Source organism: Cebus imitator, unplaced genomic scaffold, assembly GCF_001604975.1.
Source record: "Cebus imitator isolate Cc_AM_T3 unplaced genomic scaffold, Cebus_imitator-1.0 Scaffold521, whole genome shotgun sequence".
Classification (NCBI taxonomy): domain Eukaryota; kingdom Metazoa; phylum Chordata; class Mammalia; order Primates; family Cebidae; genus Cebus; species Cebus imitator.
Window position 1 is genome coordinate 756255 of NW_016107836.1, and position 12313 is coordinate 768567.

General features: G+C 39.5%; 1 protein-coding gene across 1 annotated transcript; it reads right to left on the reverse strand.

Moving 5' to 3' along the window:
• Positions 1 to 7110: 7110 nt before the first annotated feature.
• On the reverse strand, positions 7111 to 9222 carry LOC108293079 (heterogeneous nuclear ribonucleoprotein M-like). Its single transcript, XM_037733378.1, is given in 1 exon segment — positions 7111 to 9222. A coding segment is annotated over 1 exon segment (1980 nt). The 5' UTR covers positions 9197 to 9222; the 3' UTR covers positions 7111 to 7216.
• Between the last annotated feature and the right edge of the window lie 3091 nt (positions 9223 to 12313).

Consider the following 12313-nt stretch of genomic DNA (forward strand, 5'->3'; position numbering starts at 1 on the left):
GGGTTTCACCAAGTTGACCAGGCTAGTCTCAAACTCCTGACCTCAGGTGATCCACCCACCTCAGCCACCCAAAGTGCTGGAATTACAGGCTTGAGCCACCACACCCACCTTAAACCTGGTATTCTTGTCAAATTGAAGACATCATGTCTTTACTTTTTTTTTTTTCTTTGTTTGAGACAGCATCTCACTCTGTTGCCCAGGCTGGAGTGCAATGACATGATCACAGCTCACTGCAACCTCTGCCTCCCAAGATCAAGTGATTCTTCTGCCTCAGCCTCCGGAGTAGCTGGGACTACAGGTGCACACCACCATGCGCTGCTAATTTTGGTATTTTTAGTAGATGTGGGGTTTCACCCAGGCAGGTCTCGAACTCCTGGGCTCAGGTGATCTGCCTGCCTTGGCCTCCCACCGTGCTGGGAATACAGGTGTGAGCCACTGGTGCCAGCCAAAGACACAATTTCCAGTAACTACTTCATAGTCAAGAGCTTTCTTTACAAACTAGAAGTGAGTGCTTAAAACACCAGGGATGGCCAGGAGATTCAAATTAGCTAAGTTTTCACATTAACAGTCAACTGACCCTATCTTTTGCCTACGGTTTCAAATACGGAACTATTCTTTTGTGCAATAAGCCAAGTATTTTCCCAGAAGTATTGGATGAGTTGCCCTGTGCCTTCCATATTCTCTTCCTTCTTCTTATTTTTATACTGTGGTTAAAGATTTAGTCCATTTGTTTTATGATAGTCTTTAATGTACAAACAAATAAACAAAAAATATTTAGTCAATAACCTCAAAACAAAGGTTTACTTAAGCCCTGTCTGTTTGAATGCCTTTGATTCAATATCCTTATTGAATATTTACAGTGAGACTGAAAAAAAGCGACTCCACTAATGCTGATATATGTAGTAAATGTTCATCCTTTGCCCAACCTTCAACCACTTCTTCCTCCAAAATTAGTTCAGAATATAGATTAAATACTTACCTGTTCTTTCCCTGACTCAAACTGCAGAATAAAAGAGTGGGTACAGAGACAAATCAACTTAAGAGAACAGAAAAAAAAGTCATCAGAAAGTAGTTCTATCCCTGCAATCACTGATACACTAATTCAAACATACAGAACCTAATATCCCAAAGAAGGCACTTCCATTACTCAGCCTGAGTAGAGTGAGTTTCTCCCAATAGTGTCCCAGCCTTAAAAATGAAAAAATGAGGCAGTTACCCAGATAATTAATTCAACTTCCCTTTCAATTCTCTTCAATTACTGATATACACATATCTTCTACATCTTATTTTCTGCTTTTCATGTTAATGCCATTTGAACTTTTATTAGATGTTCATAAACAAGTAATACCATTTATATACCTAGAGACTGCTTACAAACTTTCCAAGGTCACAGACTCCCTTTATTTCAATCATAGTAAATCCCTGTGACATTAACAGGCATTCCACATAAGTAGGAAAGGGATGAAAGGACTCTTAAAACTTACATTGCTATAAAATATACTAAAATGCTTGCTGGACCCCTTTATTCATAGGGTTCAGTGAGTCAAGTGAAGTGTAAGAAACTGTATCCAAAATGTGGATTTAAGTTAAACAAAAATATAAAACACAAAGCCAACTTGAGGTAATTTTCTGAAGAAAATTCTTCAGATCAGATTTATCTACCATACAAATTGATATTCTGGCCAGATGTGGCTTGAAACATCCATATGAAGTTGGTTAAAAATTTCACAAGACATAGCAAGAGAAACTTAGATCACTTGAGGGTCAGGAATTTAAGACCAGCCTAGCCAATGTGGTGAGACTCTGTCTCTACTAAAAATACAAAAATTAGCTGGGCATGGTGCCGGTAGTCCCAGCTACTTGGGAGGCTAAGTCAGGAGAATCACTTGAATCTGGGAGGCGGAGGTTGCAGTGAGCTGTGATCGTGCTATCATACTCCAGCCTAAGACACAGAGCGAGACTCCGTCTAAAAAAAAAAAAAAAAAAAGGCCATGTGTTGATAATTGTTGAAGCCAAGTTATTAATACTGTTCTTCCTGTTTTTATAAGAAATATTTTTCTACCTTTGTAAATTTATCTAAGAAACAAGCTTTTAAATTATTATGGTTTTCCATAATTATGAAATAATATGTTAATTGTTTAATGCCAAATAAAGTACACAGAACTCTAACTTATAACCCCAATACCCAGACATTATTCCTATTAGTATTTTCATTATCTATCCTGCCAGTACTTTTTTCTATTCACATATGTTTATAAAATTGAAATCATTCTATACACACTTTCTGGCATCTTGCTTTTCTTTGCATCATATCATAGAATTCCATTTTAACCTTATAAATTATACCCAGTAAAAAATATGTGTTTGACATTCTCCTAAAGGCCATGTTCCCAGGCTCATTATGATTTTGCAGCTAAACTTCAACTAATGTGATAGAGAAATGTTTAAATGTAATGCAAAACTTAAACATTATAAGCATCTAGGACAATTTAGGGATAAAAGTATAATGCCTTCAGCAGAAGTAAGGTTAAGAGAACCTGTGTTTTTGCTATAAAATATAATAAAATGCTTGCTGGACCCCTTTATTCACAGAGTTCAGTGAGTCAAGTCAAGTGTAAGAAACTGTATCCAAAATGCGGGTCTGAGTTAAACAAAAATATAAAACACAAAGCTGACTTGAGGTAATTTTCTGAAGAAAATTCTTCAGAAAATTATAATTTTATAAATTTATAATCCTACTACACAGACATTATTCCTATTAATGCAAGCAACTGAAAACAGCTCTGGCTAACATAAGCAGAAGAGAATTTATTGGAAGGATATTGTGAGCACACAAAATAAGATGCCTGAAGGAGTAGATCCAGAAAATGGCAGAAGCAGAAGGAGCCTGAGTAGCAAGAGCCACAACCTAGACAATAATAGAGGAAGAGCCTAGTTAGGACGCTAGGGGGCGAAGGGGGGTCACACACAGAGCTGGACTGTAGACTTGCTGTCTTGAGCATTACAGGTAATTCCTAAATTCTGCATCTGTGTGTCATTCTCTGAGTTGGAGTTTCCAGATCCTGGAGCCTAGATAAGGTGCCCTTACTCTTGCTGCCACAAGCCTGGGAAAAGAAACATCACCCTTCTTTGGTTTCAGTAGTGGAAGGCAGACCCTGCATCCCACTAGAGTTACACACAACAGAGAACTGCCCCTAAATAGGAAGGAAGGTGGATGGGGGAGGAATATATACATTTCTTTGGTTCTAGTCTTAATGTTCATGACAAAAAAATTATTGTGTGATCATGACCTAATCCTTGACTTTTAATCTTCTCCTTTAAATAATGAGAACAACACTTGCTCCTACTAGCTTCATTGATATGTTGTAAAGATAAATGATTTAATAACTACTTGCCACCCTGAATACCTTAGGAAAAGCATGCCTTATAGGTACAAGTTATTTAAATTAGGGAAATTATAATCAGTAAATATCACAACATCTGCTGTGCTTCATCAACAAATGAAGGTAATTATAAATGTTACTTACTCAAAGATACTGGACACTGCAGATATTTTGCTCTAAATTCATTATATGTAAGCTGCATTCATTATATGTAAGCTGCAGTCTTAAAACTGCATTAATTTTTAGTGAACTTTTAAACTTTTTAATGTAAAATACAGTTCCAAGGCTTAGAATTGGAGAGGGGAAGAAAAATGTGTAGATTGTTCATTTGGTTGGATCTGTTACATTAATTTCACTATCTGTGAAGGAGTGGATTGCCCCTTGAATGGTAATGGAAAATTAGTTTCTTTATTTCTTCATTAAGACTGTGGGAGGAAAATTAATACTGTCTTCAGCTTTTCCAAATTAATAGAATATGTCTTTATTAAAATGATAAATGTACTACTTGCTTTTTGGTTGAAAGACTCTCTAACTCATGGAATAACTGAACTGAAAGCTAAGCTTTAGAAATCATCTGTTTAGGAAACTGAGGTTCAATTAGGATAGATTATTTACCCAAAGTCACATGATTAATTTAAAACAGCAAAACTAGTAAACTAGGTTCCTAACTCTCAACCCACTGCTCTTTCATTCAGCACCCCCTTTAAAGAGAGAAAAAAGGAAATTACTTTATTCTAGTTTTCACCCTTTTAGTTTCTGTGCCCTGAGGAGTAGTAACTCCTATATAGAATATTAAGAGAAAATATGTAACTTTTCCCGATTTTCTTTCTGTGGGATTTAAGTAGAGAGAAATAGAGCCACTATCTTAGAAATGGCCAACCTTGGATACAATACTGAAGTCAAGTCTTCTTTCTTTAACTCCCCCTTCTCCATTTTATACTCCTACACAACCCCAGCTCCCTGTTAACTCATTCCTCTCTCAGCATCCTTCTTCATTAAAACTCTTCTGAGGCTGAGCTCAGTGGCTCATGCCTGTAATCCCAGCACTTTGGGAGGCCGAGGCAGGTGAATCACTTGAGGTCAGGAGTTTGAGATCAGCCTGGCCAACATGGTGAAACACTGTCTCTACTACAAATACAAATATTAGCTGGGCGTGGTGGCACAGGCCTCCCAGCTACACGGGAGGCTGAGGCAGGAGAATCACTTGAACCCAGGAGGGAGAGTTTGTAGTGAGCCGAGATCATGTCATGGCACTCCAGCCTGGGTGACATAGCAAGACTCTGTCTCAAAACAAAACAAACAAAACAAACAAAACACCTCTTCTGAGATTTTATTTACTACTTTGAGTATATGTGATGCACACATGCCTAGGTGTAACCACAACCCATTTTTAGGAAATACAGCATAACATTGGAGCCTCTTCTTTGTCTTTCCCTGTTTGCATCTTCTCTCCCTTGCTCAGAGGTTAACTAATCACTCTCCTGTAATTTCTTTTCTATCGTTTTTTTTGCTTGTCCTTATAGTTTTACTACCTGTGAATGTACTCCTAATCAATACATTGTTTAGTTTTGTGCATGTTCTCAAACTTTCCATAATATTGGCATAAACGTACATGTTCCTAACTTTCATTTTCACTCAATATTTCAATTGTTAAGAATTGTCATATACATTGATGCAAAAGCCTTAGTGTTATTTGTTTTCAGTACTGTATTGCATGCCATTAGATATGTGTTAGTCTGTTTGCATTGCCATAAAGGAATACCTTAGACTGGTTAATTTATAAAGAAAGGAGGTTTGTTTTCTGTCAAATGGTTAGGCAGGCTATCCAAGCAGCATGGCATCAGCATCTGCTTCTGGTGAGGCCTCAGGAAACTTACAATCATGTCAGAAGGCAAAGGGGGAGCTGGCATATCACAAGGCAAGAGCAAGAAAAAGAGACAGGGAGTAAGTGCCAGACTCTTCTAAACAACCAGCTCTCACATGAACATAGAGTGAGAACTCACTGCTATGAGGACAGCACCAAGCCATTCATGAGGGATCCACCCTCATGACCCAAACATCTCCCACTAGGTCTACCTCCAGCATTGGAGATCGCATTTTAACATGAGATTTGGAGGGGACAAAACAGGTAAACCATATCAGATGAATCTACCAAAATATGTTATATTTATCTATTCTTCTGTTGATTGATTCAAATTTTTTTGGTATTACAAACAATGCTGCCAGAATATTCTTGTACCTATCTCCTATTGTATGAGGTTGTGAGTGCTCCAGTTGTTGAGTAGTAAGTTATCGGCATCTTGAAATTTGAAATAATGACAAATGGTTTTCTGGAAATATTTTGAACAATTTTGTTCCACTTAGGAGTGATTTTTAGTTCCCACTGGCCTATGTCCTTGTTAATACTTGGAAGTGTCAGATTTTTTCATTTCTTCTCATTGATATTAGTTGTATTTTATTAATACATTGATCTAATGAATGACTGGGTGCAGTGGCTCATCGCACTTTGGGAGGCCAAGGTGGGAGGATCACTTCAGGAGTTCGAGACCAGCCTAGGCAACATGATGAAATCCTGTCTCTACCAAAAATCCAAAAATTAAGCATGGTGGCAAATGCCTATAGTCCCAGCTACTCAGGAGGCTGAGGTGCCGGGATCGCTTGAGCCTGGGAGTGGAGGTTGCAGTGAGCTGAGATTGTGCCACTGTACCCCAGCCTGAGCAACAGAGAGAAACCCTGTCTAAAAAAAACAAGAAAAAGAAAAAAATACCAAACTGTAATTGAAATTTAACAAATCTTTCACTTTTGAATGTAGGCAACAAACAACAGTTGAGTACCTATGGCTTTGTCACCAAAGAAAATCACATTTACACAAAAGGAACAATAAGGAATAATACTTAGCATGTTTTTATATATTTATTGGCCATTCTGAATTTTCCTTTGAATATTTTAACTTAGTTGTTTGTCTTTTTCTCATTGATTTGCAAAAGTTCTTTACATATTCTGAATACCATTATTTTCCAATTTCCTTTTTTGAAACTATTTCTTCCTTTTTGTGAATTGTCTTTTCAATGTTTTCAGTTTGTCCTTTGCTGAAAAAATATCACTTAATCAATATTTTTCATTGAGGATATGTTTTTAGTGTCTTAAAAATTCCTTCTTTCCTTTATGTCATATAAATGTTCTTGTATATTTGTTTCTAAATGTTTTAAACTTTTGCTTTCACATGAAGTCTCTTTTTTTTTTTCCTGCAGCCTCAACCTCCTGAGCTCAAGCAATCCTCCCACCTCAGCCTCCTGAGTAGCTGGAACAACAGGGGTGTACCACTACATACGGTGATTTTTTTTTATAGAGATGTAGTCCCGCTATATTGCCCACATTGGTCTTGAACTCTTGGCATCAAGCAATCTTCCCACCTTGGCCTCCCAAAGTACTGGAATTAAAGGTACGTACGAGTCACTGTGCTTTGGCCTACGTGGTCTTTAAGCAGCCTAAAATTTATTTTTATAGATCAAATGAGTACTGTATTTTTTCCCATATGGATAACAAATTGTCCCAGGATTATTATTATTTTTTTTTTCAGGAACCAGTATTTATTATCAAAGTCATATCTGATGTCAACAAGATGCCACAACTACAAAAAAAATTGCGCACATTGCAATCTCAATGCAAACAGTCAAATGGAACCCCAGTCATTAAAAAAGTAATTCAAATTACCCCAAAAAGCAACTGAATTTTTTAAACATCTTTATACATCCAGCCAACAAATTAAAATGGTTAACAAGAAAAAATACAAATTCAGAGGTCTGGTTTCGATGTTTAAAAAAGGCAACTGCTTAAGCATTTCTATCGATTAGAACGTCAGTCTCTCAGCCACTGAGCTTCATGCCATTCATCATCCGGCAGGCTCTCTCAGCCACCTCTGGTGACTCGGACTTAACCACACCACACCCCTTGGACTTCCTGTTCTCCATCTTGATGTCGGCATATAGCACGTGGCCGCACTGGTTGAATTTGTCCTTTAGCATCTTCCATGTGAAATCGAATGGGAGATTTCTCACAAATATCTGGCAGGCCTTCCTGGCCACCCCAGGAGCATGGCCTCCAGCTCCACCAAAGGAACCTGCGAAGCTTCCTCCAAAGTTGCCACGCTCCATCTCGATGGCGCGGTCAAAGCTGGCACCGCCACTGCCACCCAAGGCCAGGCCCATGCGCTCGATGCCAGCGCCCAGGGCCGGGCTCATGGCAGGGCCCATGCGCTCAAGGCTGTTGGCACCCATGCGCTCCAGGCCCATGCGCTCCAGGCTGTTGGCGCCCACGCGCTCCAGGCCCATCCGCTCCAGGTTGTTGGCGCCCATGCGCTCCAGGCCGGTAGCCATGCGATCCATCACCGGGCCCATGCGCTCCAGGCCAGCCCCCATACCTGCGGGCACCATGCGCTCCATACTCAGGCCCATGCGCTCAATGGTCTGGCCCACACGGTCGATGGGAGCGGCCATGTGCTCGAGGCCGAAGCCCATGACGGCACCCATGCGCTCCACGCCAGAGCCAATGCGCTCCATGGTCTGGCCCATGCGCTCAATGCTGGAGGCCATGTGGTCGAGGCCCAGTGGGCCCATGCGCTCGATGCCAGAGCCCATGTGCTCCACGGAACCCATACGGTCCGTGACCAGGCCCATGCGCTAGATCTCAGAGCCCACGAGATCCATGCCGTGGCCGAGGCCTGCGCCCATGCGCTCCATGCCGGCACCCCCGAGGCGGTCAATGCCAGGACCCATCCTCTCGATCCCAGGGACGCTGCCTCCACCTGCACCGTTTATCCTGCCCATGTTCATCCCAGATCCAAATCGACCCATGTTTTCCATACCACCACCAAAGGGCCCCTCCATTTCTCCCATTTTATTTATTCCAAATCCTATGCCTTCCATTCCCATTCCGGTGGGACCTATGTTTCCCATTCCAATGCCTTTATTCAGGTGATTGGCATCAATGGGTTGCCCTCCTGGTCCTAACCCCATGCCAATACCACCAAGGCCATGGGGAAGTTGTTGTGGACGCTCAGGAGGGAAGAAATCTCCCTTTGGTAAGGCCCTCTCATCCATCTTGACATGCATTGGTCTATCAAATAGCAGCTGGCCATTAAACATAGATATAGCTTGCATGGCTTCAATGGACTGTTCAAAAGTAACAGTGCCTATTCCACGACTTTTTCCATCTTTATCCTCAAGAATGTCTGCTCGGACCACCACGCCAGCCATACTAAATACTTCCTTTAGTTTCTTCCAGCCAACTTTATAATCCAGGTTTGCCACAAATACTGTGCTTCCAAGTCTTCCAGCCTTTTGCATTGCTCTCCTGGCATGCTCACCATCAGGATCTTCTTTGACTTTCAGTGGTCTTCTACTTAGACTATGCTTGTTTAGGACTTCCGCAGCTTTTTTCATGCTCTCTTCCATCTTGAATTCAACAACAGCACATCCCCTTGACTTTCCTTCAGCGTCCATTAAGAGCTCCACGTATGTCACCTCACCAACTTTTTCTTTAACCAGGTCTTTAAGTGACTGCCACTTCACATCAAAAGGTATGTTTGTAATGAAGGCTCTGTATCTTTTAGTTGGATTGGCATATGGCTCAAAGCGATTGCCTCCTCTTTTTATGTTTTTCTCCTTCCTCTTCTCATTCTGAGCAGGTCGTTCTCCTTCACCCTTAGGGCCCGGAGCCCCGCTGCCACTCGGCACGCCTGCCGCGCCGCTCTCCGCCTCCATTTTGATCTCCGTCGCCGCCACCTCGGCCAGCGCTTCGACCCCTGCTGCCATTTTCTCCGCGTCTGGGCTTTGTCGATTATTTCTTAAATAATTTTTTAATGTTTATAGTTTGCAGTGCCAAATCTATTGATACATAAAGTTATAAATTGTGCATGTTTGTTACCAGCTCTTATATTCTGTTCCACTGATTATTATTCAAATATCACACCATCTTAATCACCTATAGCTTTGTAAATCATGTGATTATCTGGTAGAGAAACTCTCCTTCAACAATATTCTTCTTCAGGAGTGTCTTAAGTTATTCTCAGCCTTTTACATTTGCAAACAATTTTAGACTTATTTTGTTAAATTTCCATGAGTAATCCTGTTGAAGTTTTAATTGTGTTATATTGAATTCGATTATGTTAGGGTGAATTGAGTCCTTCTATCCTTGAACATGTTATTTCTCTTCATTTATTTAGATCTTCTTTGATCTCTTTCAGTAAAGGTTTAATAATTTTCCTCATAAAGTTTCTATTCCTGCCTCCTTGGTTAGGTTTATTTTTAGAGTACCTTATTTATTGCTCTGAGATTCAACATTCACGATTAAGTTATGTCAGATTGTTTTAACCAGGAGCCTCAAATTCAGTTATCTATGGAGCCAGGTAAAAAAGATAAATATAAAAAGCAGCTCAGGTGTAAGACAGTAGAAGATGGTGAACATTGAAAGGCCTCTACTAATTTCCAACCAATTGTTGCCCAATGTTACCAGAACTTCCAAATATTCCAGGCTAGCTAGAAATTTCTGGATTCTTAAAACACTGTGTAGTCTGCCATTTTCAATCACCCTCAGATTATTAAAAATAAAGAATGAAAAGTGAAATACTGGGTTTCAACCAGCAAGTGAGGTAGGACCTCAGAGAGCAGAAAAGAAAGCAAGCCCCTAAGATGGCCATAAGAACAACACAAAACAGACAATAACAAGTGTTGACAAGAATGTGGAGAAATTAGAATCCATTGCTAATGGGAATGTAAAATGGTGCAGCCACTTTAGAAAAACGGCTTGGTAGTTCCACAAAAAGTTAAATACAGAGTTACCATATGACCAAGCAAGTCACCTTGTAAGTATATATCCAAGAGAAATGAAACTATAGGTCCACATAAAAACTTGTAAACAAATGTCCATAGTGACATTATTTATAATAGTCAAAAAATGAAAACAGCCCAAATGCCCATTAGTGATGAATGGATAGATAAAGGGTAGTATATCCACAAAATAAAATATCATTTAAAATAAAATATTATTTAGCCATATAAAGGAATGAAGTACTGATGCATGCTGCAGCATGGATGAACCTTGAAAACATCATGCTAAGTGAAATAGGCCAATCACAAAAGATCACATATTGTATGATTTCATTTACATGAAATGTTCAGAATAGCCAAATCCATAGAGACAGAAGGGTGATTAAAGTAGTTAACAGGGACTTCTGGAGAGAGGGAGAATGGTGAATTACTGCTAATAGGTGGGAGGTTTACTTTGAAGATGACAAAAATGTTCTGGAATTACATAGTTGTAATAGTTTTACAACCTTATGAAAATACTAAAATCACTGAATCGTACATGTAAAAAGATGAATTTTATGGCATATGATTTATATCTTAATTTTTTAACATAGTAAAGAAGAAGAAAAAAAGAAAGCAAGTATGTGCTGGGTGTTCCTCCAAAGTTAAAATATGCCAACTTAAAGCGAGTTCTGCCTTTGAGATTAAATAAATTCACCCATAACTAAAAGTTAACATGTGTAGTTTTATTATTTTTGCTTTTTTGTTTTTGAGACAGGTTCTCACTCTGTTGCCCAGGCTGGAGTACAGTGGCACAATCATAACTAATTGCAATCTCGAACTTAAGTGATTCTTCTGCCTCAGCCTCCCAAACTGCTGGGATTTACAGGCATGAGCGACTACACCCAGCCTATTTTGCTTTTCTAATGGGTGCCCAGCCTATTCACAACCATAATACTTTTGGTAATGTACACTTAGCAAGACCTATTCTTTTGGATGAGAAGGAAAAAAGCTTGTTACCTCTTTTTGCTTATTAAAACTGTGTGTTATGTTTCCTTTGTTTGGTATCATCTTTCCTTTGCTAGTATTTCGGAAAAGAGACAGCCTAAGCGTTTGTGCCCGATCTCTGCATGGGTCCTCACCCAAACCTGCCACCTTCGCTCTTGAATCCCATCTTTTAAGGAACATGTTTTCCAGCCTCATCTCCTTGAAACCACATAGACTTACAAACCTTATACACCTGTAGTTTCCTCAGACAATCCAGCCCTTTTAGATCTCTATGCTTTTATATATACAGCGCTTTCTTCATGGAAACTTCTGGAGTGCGGTGAGGAATGGGAATGAAAAGACGTTGATGACTGTATTTTGGAGGCAGTGCTAAAAGACTTGTTAATCAACTGGGTATGGAAAGAAGTGGGAAAGAAGGAAAGAACTAGCGATGCCTACTAAGTTTCTGACTTTAGTAACTTTTCAGATGGTACTGCATTTTCTGAGTTTGGGAAGACTGGGGGAAACAAGATGAGGACTAGGTTGAATATGGTAAGTTCAAGGTATCAACGAGACATTAACCATAGATATATTAATCTAAAGTGAGATAATATGTCTGGAACACAGAGGAAAGATTGTGTTAGAAATACAAATTTGAGTGTTGTCAGCACATTTGTCATATCTAAAACCATGGAAATGATCACATTTACCTAGGGATTCTCATGTTGCCCATGAGAGCTCAACAAGTTTTATGTAGTAACAAGTAATACTAAAATTTATTTAACAAATCTCCCCGCTTTTTTTAAAAAACATGAGTGTTCCAGTGTTTTGTGAAACTCGTAATTTTTATATTTTCCACAAATATTTACAATAATGTTTTCTAAAAAGAAACCAATTTGTTAAAAAAGAGTCCTGTTCAGAATAGACCCTGATGCCCAAAGTCAAGTGGAAAAAAGTAACTTTACATGAAAGAGAGAAGAGAAGGAGGATAAGGACTAAGGACTATGGGAAAAGGATCTCAGGGATGAGGATTCCAGCTCAGTGCTGTGGAGAAGGAAGACACCTCTAAGGGACTTCAAGTTGTGTACTGAGCACGTTTCAATGTTATTATAGCCTCGTATACATCTCCCCTATGTA